The 12,190-nt window shown below is 37.2% G+C and overlaps 1 protein-coding gene across 5 annotated transcripts in view; it reads left to right on the top strand.

Annotated features, from left to right (window-relative positions):
* The window catches only part of ELF2 (E74 like ETS transcription factor 2), a 62,576-nt gene that overhangs the window by 7,329 nt on the left and 43,057 nt on the right, over positions 1-12,190 (top strand). For 3 of the 5 annotated variants that reach the window (XM_037897220.1, XM_037897219.2, XM_037897217.1), the window contains 2 exons: positions 4,229-4,445; positions 5,502-5,667. In XM_037897220.1, the coding sequence (XP_037753148.1) occupies positions 4,374-4,445; positions 5,502-5,667 (238 nt within the window). In that variant the 5' untranslated portion in view covers positions 4,229-4,373. Of the gene's footprint in view, positions 1-3,854; positions 3,923-4,228; positions 4,446-5,501; positions 5,668-12,190 lie in introns of all 5 variants that reach the window. The other 2 variants (XM_037897218.2, XM_037897216.1) reach the window with 1 other exon arrangement.

The following is a 12,190-nucleotide window of genomic DNA, read 5'->3' as shown; positions in this document are numbered from 1 at the left end:
CAGAGTTTTATGTTGTTAATATCCCTGTCCTGGGCTTGACAGTCTGAGTTCTCTAACTTTGTGGAACTTATATTGGAGCTTTAAGTCCTGCTTCCCAGTCTACCAGATCTTTTATCTCAGGGTTGGAATGAGATTCTATTCTTGGAGCCATAGTCGCAGGCTGACAGTTCAGTTTCTGAACTGGTGGGGTCATGAGACTGAGTGTTCTGTTGAGGTCCAAAAATTCTATTGAAAAGCAAGAAGTGTTCTACAAGAAAATTTGTCTTAATGAAATGGAAAAAATCTTCATCAGGGCAGCTCAGAAATGGATAGATATGCAACAGTCCTGTATTCTCTTAATTTTGGTCTTTCTACTTGATTTAAAACAGTCAGATCTGTTTATCAACCTGACTGTTCACTCACTATTCTCCCGACTGTTTCTCTGAAGATGGCATTCATCATACCTATAAATTAACCCAGCAAAGGGCTAGTGAGATTCAGGGCCCGATATGTACACTGTGTTCAGTAAGAATAAGGTGGTCCTGTGTCTTCCCCTTGAATTTCTCATTGAGATGGAAACCAAAGACCATCACACTCAGGCCATTGCCATTTCTTCCTGTTTCTCCTTCACCTCATTGACAGCCAGGTTAGGTGCATTTTAAGAAGGACCCTAGTTATTTAAATATGACCAAACTAATCTAGAAGTCCCCCAGACTACTTGTGCCATAGAAGGAAAAGACTGGGGTCAGTATCTCAGTGTACGTTGTCCAAATTTATCTATGTATTTCTGATCGCTAGAACTTGGCAGCTGTTCAGCCACCTTTGGGGGATTACAGTACCGTCAGCACTGGGGTTTTGGTCCATAACTTTGATTTCTAGGCGCTATATTAATACAAATAACTAGATTTATGGCATGTCCTCATGGTGCATGTGTCATTTGAAATATGCAAAGTTTCTACTTGGTGCTCTGTATATACCTTTACATGGCATTACTTCCTCAATTTGGCCTTTTGATCTGATGCCCAGATCAATCAATTTCAAACTCAGACCCCTCCTTGAGGGTTGCTATTGCTTGTTAATCTCCCAAGTGCGGATCCATACAGGAAATTCTAGAAAAGCTAAAAATGGTTGTTTACCTAGTAAATGTGGCTCTCCTAGAGGACCGCGTTAATGGATCTACTCTTCATCCACTTCGGCCACTTTTTTTCAAAATTTTCAGTTAAGGATTTCTGAATAGTGAAGGAGCTGAAAGACAGGTGAGGACATGGCACTTTTTATATTCACAGAACCTGGGTGGTGAAGAGATGTGCATGGCTCCAGTGGATACTGCTTATGTGTTGGAGGTTCACTTCTTCTTCACCAAAGAAAAGGCTGACTATCCAGGGAACCAGTGAAACTGACTATGCGCAGTGTGCTGTCAAATGTACAAATCAAACATTGAACATTTTTAAAAATTACAGTAATAGTAGGTATTGTTACTACAGTAGGTGAAAAAATTTGAGGCACGTTTTTTTCTTCAAGTTCACTGTCCATTTAGGGAAAAATCCAGAAAGGAGGTCAGATGATCTGGTGGTTCCTTCTGTCTTTATGTCATCCCATCTACAATATTCCTGGAAACATATGTTAAGGCTAATGCATTAATTTATGTTTAAGAGTAATTTAGTATTTAACTATATTAAAGCCAAACAATGTTGTTAGTAGAAGTTAGTAAGTATATTTCTTCTTTCATACCTTATCAGGTGTTGACACGACCAAGTACTATACACCTGTTTGAGCACTGCATTTGTGTAAATTAATTTTTTCACAGCTAGGGACTAGTCTCTGATAAATATCGTGAGAAGTACATAATTGTATATAGAGAATTTTTTTTTTAAAAAGCCCAGAACCAAAAAACCTGTCCTGATAAAGTTTGCAAAATTGGAAACATTTTTTAAAAAAATTGAGATATCTGCCTTCCTGCTGAGTATCTCAGATAACTGTCTAGACTCTAATATGTTATATGTTTGCCTCTCCCCCGTATCAGTACTTGGTGAATATTAATGAGGCAAACCAGTGCTCCACTTATGTAGACCCACTCACTGGTGTCTTTACTTCTGTTATCATCTAGACCCTTTCTGAGCCTAGTTAGGTGACACAGTTCTAAAAACTCTGGCCAGTTGAGACTAGTGCTTCTGTTGTTGCTAGTGATCTCTGCAGATGCATTGGCTCTAGAGCAACAACAGTAGAGTGAGCAAATCCTCCACGTAGACGTAACCTTAAATACTCAAAAATTGATGCAATCCATGTCAAATGACCTCTGAATCCTATTTTTAATCTTGTCACTTCTTCAGAGACACTTGAAAAAAAAATTCTCAGACTCCATTTGAGATGTAATTGCACCTGAATACCATGTTCCTTACCTATCATTAATTCCCTTAATTGCTCACTACCAATCTTTAAAAATGTTGTACTGATATTAATAAGTGGAGGGAGTTGGTAATTCCTTAATTTTAATGCTGTCAGATGTGTCTTCTGTGAGAGATGAAATGGTTTGGTGGCTTAGTAAGATCCATTTTCCTAACCAGGCAGTCTGTGTTCTTCCCATGTCAGAGAATTTTATTGATGTATTTAGTAAGGGTTTGATTATCACAATAATTTAAGGGAAACACACACACTAGACCGAGCTCTGTGGAGTGATAGGGCTTCTTTGTATCACTTGGGTAATACAAGGCAACACTAAATCCAGTGGCTCCATCCACTGGAGGATTCCAGCTGCATAAGAGAATTCCCAGGTGGAACAGAGTCATTCCTCCTTGCAGCCCCTGGCATGGAGGAATTGCTAGTAAATGCTATTGGGAGCTGACACATGGTAAAATAAGTAGCCTGAATGCTATTCTACCTTGCACTGGGAAGTGGACCAGCCTCAGAATCCAGGGACTGTAAAAATGTCTTCAAACCACTTTGTTCATCTTGATTTATGCTCAGCATAGGTTAGCCAAACCAGAGGTTTTGGACCACAGTATTTACTGAAGTCACAAATCATCTCTTAAAACTTTCCAGAGCAATAGGATATATTTGCTTCCTTCCCAAAATCATGTAACAAAATCACAACATTTTCTACAAAATCAGTTCACCTTACGTCTTCCTTTCCTTCCTTCTCTATTGTATTGGGAAACAATAAAGAAAAAAAGTAATATAGAAAAATCTTATTAAATATTTGTTCTGACCGTTACTTGTCCCATAAATTAACTTTTTAAAACTATATTTGATTGGATGCATACAAGTAGCCCCAAAAGAATTGAACCTCTGGGTTTTCAAGGAGAGAATGTTTCCGTTGTGCTAAGGACAGTGACAGTGAACAGTTAAGAAGAAGAGGAGTACTTGTGGCACCTTAGAGACTAATGAATTTATTAGAGCATAAACTTTCATGGGCTACAGCCCACTTCATCGGATGCATAGAAAGGAACATATAGTAAGAAGATATATGTATACATACGGAGAAGGCGGAAGTTGCCATATAAACTGTTAGAGGCTAATTAAGATGAGCTATTATCAGCAGGAGAAAAAAAACTTTTGTAGTGATAATCAAGATGGCCCATTTAGACAGTTGACAAGAAGGTGTGAGGATACTTAACATAGGGAAATAGATTCAATATGTGTAATGACCCAGCCACTCCCAGTCTCTATTCAAACCCAAGTTAATGGTATCTAGTTTGCATATTAATTCAAGCTCAGCAGTTTCTCCTTGGAGTCTGTTTTTGAAACTTTTCTGTTACAAAATTGCCACCCTTAAGTCTTTTACTGAGTGGCCAGAGAGGTTGATGTGTTCTCCTACTGGTTTTTGAATGTTATGATTCCTGATGTCAGATTTGTGTCCATTTTATTCTTTTGCGTAGAGACTGTCCGGTTTGGCCAGTGTTCATGGCAGAGGGGCATTGCTGGCACATGATGGCATATAGTTAAGGTAAATGTAAAACTATTTGTCAATTTCCAGGTAACTAAACTTTATTCCCTCAGCATTAAAAGCTGGTATGGAAATACTGTTGTGTGTGTGATGGTAAATGACTACTTGTTCAGAGTGTTGAAGAACTATCAAGATCAGTGCATTGTGTCTGAAGTAGAGTGCTTGCTGGTGCCCTCTTGATGAAGAGAGTAGTAACAATTTAAAGGCAAAAAGAAAAGGAGCACTTGTGGCAATGCAAAACTGAGAATTTACAAAACTTGTATTTTCCTTTTTTATACCTTTCTCTCAAATTGTTTTGTTTTTCAGCATCTCTGATTAGCAGTACGAAAAACCTGGTGTTCTGGATACATGCTACTTGGATACTGAATTTAAGCCTCTGGTACCTCAAGTTTTCAGCATTACTGTCTTTGGGATCACTAACAACTTTCAAAGCTCTTCCAAGGAATGCACCATGACATCAGCAGTGGTTGACAGTGGAGGTTCTGGCCTGGAGTTTGACAACAGTGGAGTAGAAAATCAGGAGGTTAGAAATCTGTATAGAACTTATTTGCCTACAAACTTCATATCACTCGAATATAAAAAACAAGGGTTACTATAAACTTGCTTTGTAAAATAGGTTAGTAGTTGCTGAAGAGTGCAGGATATTAGTCAATTTTAAAAGTATCCTTTATTAGATATTCTCTTATCACAGAGAAGAAATGGAGAGTTGTACTGTCTGCTAAACTGCAGAATTGTATATAAAATGCATTTTTAAAAGTTTAAATAGGGTTTTGGGTTCCAATTTGATATTTGTATAATATAAAGAGAGAAGACCAGAGGCCTTTAAAATTAGCCAGCTCCAAAGACTTTTTAAATCATCATATTTTGTATTGTTAAGCAATGAGGTGTGTTACTGTCATATGGCTCGCAATAACTTTGTGTATAGTGTTCATAATTAATCAGATTTTCCACTCAGTTATACCTGTGCCCCAGCACTAAGAAGAATTTGGCTCATTAAGTATGTTCACAGGTTCAGGATTTAAGTATGTAACACTTCTGTATGTTCCTACCTCTAAACATCTGAGTAGTTCAGTTGACTTCATTGTGACCACTCAGATGCTTAAAGGTAAGCATGTGAATATGTGTTTGCAGGATAGGGACCAAAGACCCTGTGGTGTAAAAGGTACATTACCAGAAAGGAAATATCGTGTCTAAAACTGATTCATGTAAATTATTTCATTGGAGAGAGAGAATTACTTCTCATATCTGAATTTTTTTACTGGAAAACATAACACACTCTGCCAACATTCTCATGGAAAATAAATTTATTGTCACAATAGGAATATTTTAAAACTCTGCTGTTATCGTCTGGCTTTAAATATAAAACAAGTTATGATTTGGTAGTATCTCTTATTTTATGATAGGTCCTTTATTTTTAATTTTGTTTTAAAAGTTTTACCTTAACTTCCACAAAAAATAACTTTTTACAAATATTTTGTATTGGTATTCCACAAAATATATCAAAAAAACAATAGAAAAGAAGGGGAAGGCATTAGTTTAGATTTGGTGGTTCAATATTTGACTTTTTCTCTCCCTATAGGAAAATAAGCCAGTCTCTGAATACCCAGCAGTGATTGTGGAACCAGTTCCTAGTGCGAGACTAGAGCAGGGTTATGCTGCTCAAGTCCTGGTTTATGATGATGAAACTTACCTGATGCAAGATGTAGCAGAGGAACAAGAAATTGAGACTGAAACTGTGGAAACAGGTAGACTTTTTTTTTTTAAAATGTTTTTAATGAACTTTTCTTCTCCCTCTCCTCCCATGAGTTCAGGGCGAGCACTCCCAGAAGAATGTGACTTTATATTCACCCACAAGAAGAGATCCTGACCTGGGGTCCTATGCAGTTCCCATTAAAGTCAATAGAAGTCTTTCCATTAACTTAAGAGGGAATAAACTTAGGACCCTGATGTTAAAGTAGTTCAGTAAAAGCACAGTTATTTATACCCAGATGTGCAAAAATATTTACTCACTAACTTCCAGTGAAATCTGTAGGCGTTAGATACATAAATACCTTTTGAGAATCTGGGCCTTAGTTCCCTCAGGCAACTGCTCCAAAGGGCGCATCAGCCCATTAAAATGCATATAGGCCAATGATTGTAACTTGATGTTAATATTTACAATAACTAGCTTCCTCAAAATTTAATTCATGTAATTAAGTCAAGACATACAAGTTTAACAAATTTATGTAAAGAAAATCTGTTAAGTATTGTTGTCATTTAACCTTTTCTGTTAGGCATATGTACACATCCAAGGTTAAGGTAAGTGTAGGTACTTCTTTCAGAATACTGGTGTGCAGGGCCTGGGAAACTTGCTGCAGTGGAAGAAGGGTAGACCAAAGGTGGTAACCTGTAAGAGTAACTAGTGAGATGCAGTAAGCTGTAACCTTGGGAATGTTTTTGTGCAGGGGATAGGATTTGGGGCTTTGAGTGGAAAATAGCTGCTTGCAGGAGCTGGTGACCGGTATTGTGTACAAAACTGAATGATAAAGCAGGCATCTAAATGATAAACACAATACATTAAATAACAGGGAAAGCACTTGTTAGACGACAGCAGCAGTTAGTCTATAATACTAATTTAAAGAGTAGAAGAAAGAGTACATGTTGGCTTCCCAAGGATCATGTGATTAAGTTATGCTGATGTACTTGAACCAGGAGTACAAATATTGTGGTTTGACTTTTCACACTAGACATAAAACTTCAGGTATTATAAATTGACAGAATAATTTAGCCTGAGCAGACTTCAAATAACTTAATGTTTCAAATGTATTTCTTACTAATGTGTGGAAATTATTTAAACTTCTTAAAGAAGACTGCTCAGTGATATGTTGACCATTAAATATACAGTAGTTCTTTGGATAAAATTAAACATAATGCTGTAGGAGTAAAGTTTAACAGAAATCACTTGTACAGCTTTGGAATCCACTGTATAATGAACTTGTTTTGTCATCTTACTAGTCAACTGTGGGTTTTGGTACTAGAGGATAGAAAATCAATATTTAAAATTCATACAGGCTTTAAAATAAACATTGCATTAAGTTCACATTTCATTATAGAACTGCACTACTGAATATTATACAGCTTGTCTGTAAGTATTTCTGTAGTACTCACTGTGGTATCTGAGTGCCTAATGTAATCAGTGGGCTAGATTCCAACCCACTGCAATTCACTGACTTCTGTAGGGTAACACAGGATGTAAATAGCACAGAATATCCTAAAAGCTCTGAACCACTTTGAAACTAATCTGTTCACAAGCATATGATTAAAACACACATTCCTTGTTTTCAGTGATATGGGACAATCTCCTTTTTACCAAATATAATGGGTTGGTTAAGGGTAAGGTTTACACAATGGACTTGTAACGTTGAGAGAGGATTTGAAGTTTATACCTTGTGTATCATGTAGTGAAAAATGATTACGGGACAGAGGCTACAGGCATCAGATCTGCTTGTGTGGACCCTCGTGTCTGTCAGTGCAGCGCCAGTTGTACTATCACAGCCTGTGGTGCGGGTTTATTCTAGCAAAAAGTTATCAAGGACTGTGCTTTTGATGAATTTGAAGAATGTGATTCAAATAAGTACTGACTTGATTAAACAAAGCATAAGAATGGAAATCCGTAGTACTTAACTGTCAGTTAATGCTAGCAGTACGGGTTTGGTTTGTTTGTTTGTTTTATTTTGGCCATACCAAATTTCTTTAAACATCAGATACTAATTCTTATTGAGGATTCCATCCATGACGAGCATAAATCATCAGGGTATTAAAAAAAACCAACAACCGAAAAACAAAAAAGCATCTTCATTTTTTTTAAAAGGGACATGGATTTCATAGTCTTGAAAAATTTAAGAACAGCTCAAATGACATTTTTCTGAACATTCCAGAAATATCCACCAGTTGACTGAGAGTAGAAAAATTTTAGCTCACAGGAACACCATAAGAAAGTAGCTGAGGGTTAAATTTTATGCACACATGGCATTTCCACTGAAGTCAGTGGGTGCTTTGTGTAAGCTTCCAAAGCCAGAACGTAGGGCTTAGATTGACTTAACTTATATTTACCATAGATGTGATGCCACTCTAATGGAGGAACCTGGGAGCCTACAATCCAACTTCTTTAGACTCACAGGGTATGGCTTTGCTGCCGCTGAGAGCATGCCTCCCAGTTCAGATAGATTGACACAAGCTAGCTCTGCTTGAGCTAGTGCGCTTAAAAACAGCAGTGTAGACATTGCAGTACATGCTTTAGCCACCCAGGTATGCTATTTTTAGCACTCTGGTTCAAATAGATCTAGCGCAGGGGTTGGCAAGCTTTCAGAAGTGGTGTGCCGAGTCTTCATTTTTCACTCTAATTTAAGGTTTCGCAGGCCAGTACTACATTTTAACGTTTTTAGAAGGTCTCTCTCTATGTCTATACATTATGTAACTAAACTATTGTTGTATGTAAAGTAAACAAGGTTTTTAAAATGTTTAAGAAGCTTCTTTTAAAATTAAATTAAAATGCAGATCTTATCAGTTTAGTGCAGTGGTTCTTAACCTCGGGTGCACGCACTCCCTGTGGGTGCGAGATGCCCTTTCTGGGGGTGTGAGACATGCAAGATTTTTTTTTTTTTTTTAGAAGGTAAATCATCAAAAACACAAATTAAGCACAGGCACATAAGTACAACTACTTTGTTTCATCAAACCTATGTATTTATTAACATTATACATTTTTTAACGATTACTGTAATATACAAAGTTTTTAAGTTTTCAAGTTTTTAAGCTAATTGTAGTGTAATTTTTGATAAGGGCTGCAGAGCGCTGGGCTGGCTGCTGGTACCCCAAGCCAGCAGGAGGGCTGAGCAGGGCCGGAGGCCTGGACCCCGGTTGGCAGGGGGCCGGGTGGCTGGAACCCCAGACCAGCAGCGAGGTGAGCAGGGCCGGCAGACAGAACCCCAGACCAGCAGCAGTGGCTCAGCCCGCTGATGGTCTGGGGTTCTGTCCGCCGCCTCCTGTCAGCCGGGGTCCTGGCCGCTGGCCCCACTCAGTCTGCTGCCGGCCTGGGGTTCCGTTCACCCTGGCCAGCAGTGGGCTGAGCGGGGCCGGCAGCTGGCACCACAGCTGGCAGCAGCGTACCAGTAAAAATCGGCTCGCGTGCCGCAGGTTGTCGACCCCTGATCTAGTGTGTCTCTCTACCCTTGGCTGGTAGGCACACTCCCAGCTACAGTGTAGACATTGCTGTCTTAAAGTTTTGTTAAAATGCAGTGGTGGTTACTGTTAAACTGTATACCCTTCAGCAAAACCTTTGCAGTTCACCCTTAGTAGGAGCAGAAGGTGTTTCCATTTAAGAAAATGTAGCCACTCTCTGAAATAAAGTTTACCTAAATCTTTTTGCTAATTGTACATATATTTTGAATGTTGATAATTATATGGCTATGACTAAGTCTGAGACTTAATAACAGTAGAATACCCAAACTTAATTTACCATTCTTGCATTGATGAAGTATGTTTATATTCATGTAACATGACTAAATTTCTTTTGGTATACTGGATGCTTGGTAAAATGCCACACTGTTATGACAGTCCTAAGTAAAGATAAAACACTAAAATAATGCTATTTCAAAAATACAACAACAGAAAATCTCTGGGAATACTTCAGGAAAGTTGCTTTATTATTTTGTTGAACCTTGTTTGATCATGCTAACATGAAAATATTGTCAGCACTGATTTGTTTGCTATTGCATGTTGAGTCTTCAGAAACCATGTCAGGTTGTGTTTAAAATACCTTTTGCTGTGCAGTAAACTAAATAAGCTATTTTGAAAAATATTGCTCTAATGAATAAAGAAAATGTTTATTCTCAAAGTGCTTTTCAAAGACTAGGTAAACTAAGAACATATTGATACTTAATATGTATCATGTTTCAGGTAATTCAAGACAAAAATCTACTAATCAGTTGTATGCATGCGGGTTTTTTGTTTCTTGTTTTTAAATGTGCCAAAATAAGTGAGTACAGGTTTGAGATTTTACGGAACAATCAGATCACAATCAAGAGGAAACCCAACTTTTTTTTTTTAAAGAGAAGTTGAGATTTCATTTGACTTCATTGTGAACTATGACGACTCCTTTTTGCTTTTGGCATTCCATCAGAAATCCTCCTTGTGGCAAAAAGTGAATGTCTGTCTGTTTTAATTTTAAAAATATTGTTGCCATGGGAGGTAGAAGACCTACCTGAAAAACTGAGATCTGCAAAGGAGCCCCTCCAAGATTACCATGTGATCAAAAATATTGAGCTAGAAAGACAACAATGCTGGTATGTTTGTTTATAATTTATTTAGAAATTAAGCTAGATAGGAAGATTAGTTATTTAAAGTTATCATATAAATGCTCATGGTTATCCTTAAAAAGTGGGGGGGGGGAATAGTAAACAGTGGAGTAAAGCTTAGAACTCCCCATCCCTTTATACAATATAATACATTAAACTGTTTATTTTAAAACAAATTCTCTCTCTCTCTCTCTCTCTCTCTCACAGATGAAATTTCAGATTACTACATACACTACTACTGCTCTGGGAACCAATTCTGTACATCCACTTCAAGTCTTTAATTGTTTTTACCCGTTTGTGTTCCTAGACCTTTTTCCATTTTAATTAAAAATGCTACCTTTTTGATCTTTCTGACTCTGAGCCTCCAAGCAGTATTACAGTGGTCTGGATATGTCTGCATTAGTTTTGATACATTGTATGCTTAGCACTGAACATTAAATTAGGTTTAAACCTTGTAGTTGGATTAGAATTGATTTTTTGGGGGAGGGGGAAGAAGAGGAGGAGACAAGATAAAACAGTACATTATCCTCCATTCTATCCAGACATTTGATTAAGCTGTGTTACTAGGAAGACTCTAATGTAGACATCTGGCCTACATTTTCAGGAAGCATTTGCTTCCTTAACCCTTTAGAATTAGTGGCTGAGATGTATCCCATTGACAGAATTCGGACAGAGTAGGAAAATACTGTTTCCTGGAATTGACTGAGAATAGTTTAAAAAATATAAACCTAGTGTTGCTTGTTGTGGAAGATCTAAGCGCTGACAAGGCTGTCCAGTTGTTAGCTCTACAACCTTGCTTAAGCACTCAGCTCTTTTGAGCAAAGTTAATATCAGTTACTACCCCTTCATCAGGGAGCAAAAATGTAGTACTTTACAAAACTTTTTCTATTTATCTAAAAACTTTGGCTAAAAGATGGTGTATCTATTTTAATGAATAAATCAAACTTTTATTATGTTTTAACGTAAGAGGGGATTAAGAACTAATTTCTGAAACTTGAATTTAAAAAAATATATTTTGAACACTTAATGCTGCAGCAGCACTGGCCTAAGTTCCCATTTTCCCAAACTGCACATCATATGTATATACTAGGGCTGTCGATTAATCACAGTTAACTCACATGATTAATTCAAAAAAATTAATTATAACTAATCACACTGTTAAACAATAGAAATGTATTAAATATTTTTGGATGTTTTTCTACATTTTCAATTATATTGATTTCTTTTACAACACAAATACAAAGTGTACAGTAGTCACTTCATATTTTTATTACAAATATTTCCACTGTAAAAATGATAAACAAGAGAAATAGTATTTTTCAATTCACCTCATACAAGTACTGTAGTGCAATCTTTTTATTGTGAAAGTGCAGCTTAAAAATGTAGATTTTTGTTGTTGTTGTTACATAATTTGCACTCACAAGCAAAACGTAAAACTTTAGAGCCTATAAGTCCACTCAGTCCTACTTCTTGTTCAGCCAATTGCTAAGACAAACAAGTTTGTTTACATTTACAGGAGATACTGCTGCCTGCTTCTTATTTACACTGTCACCTGAAAGTGAGAACAGGCGTTCGCATGGCACTTTTATAGCCAGCATTGCAAGGTATTTAAGTGCCAGATACGAATGTTTAGCATATGCCCCTTCATGCTTTGGCCACCATTTCAGAGGACATGCTTCTATGTTGATGATGCTCGTTAAAAAAATAATGCATTAATTAAATTTGTGACTGAATTCATTGGGGGAGAATTGTATGTCTCCTGCTCTGTTTTACCCACATTCTGCCACATATTTCATGTTATAGCAGTCTCTGATGATGACCCAACACATGTTTGTTTTAAGAACACTTTCACTGCAGATTTGACAAAACACGAAGAAGGGTCCAATATCAGATTTCTAAAGATAGCTACAGCACTCAACCCAAGGTTTCAGAATCT

This window comes from Chelonia mydas, chromosome 4 (assembly GCF_015237465.2).
Source record: "Chelonia mydas isolate rCheMyd1 chromosome 4, rCheMyd1.pri.v2, whole genome shotgun sequence".
NCBI classification, from domain to species: domain Eukaryota; kingdom Metazoa; phylum Chordata; order Testudines; family Cheloniidae; genus Chelonia; species Chelonia mydas.
The sequence above is the reverse complement of the archived record's forward strand: the minus strand, read 5'-3'. Positions and strand labels throughout refer to the sequence as shown.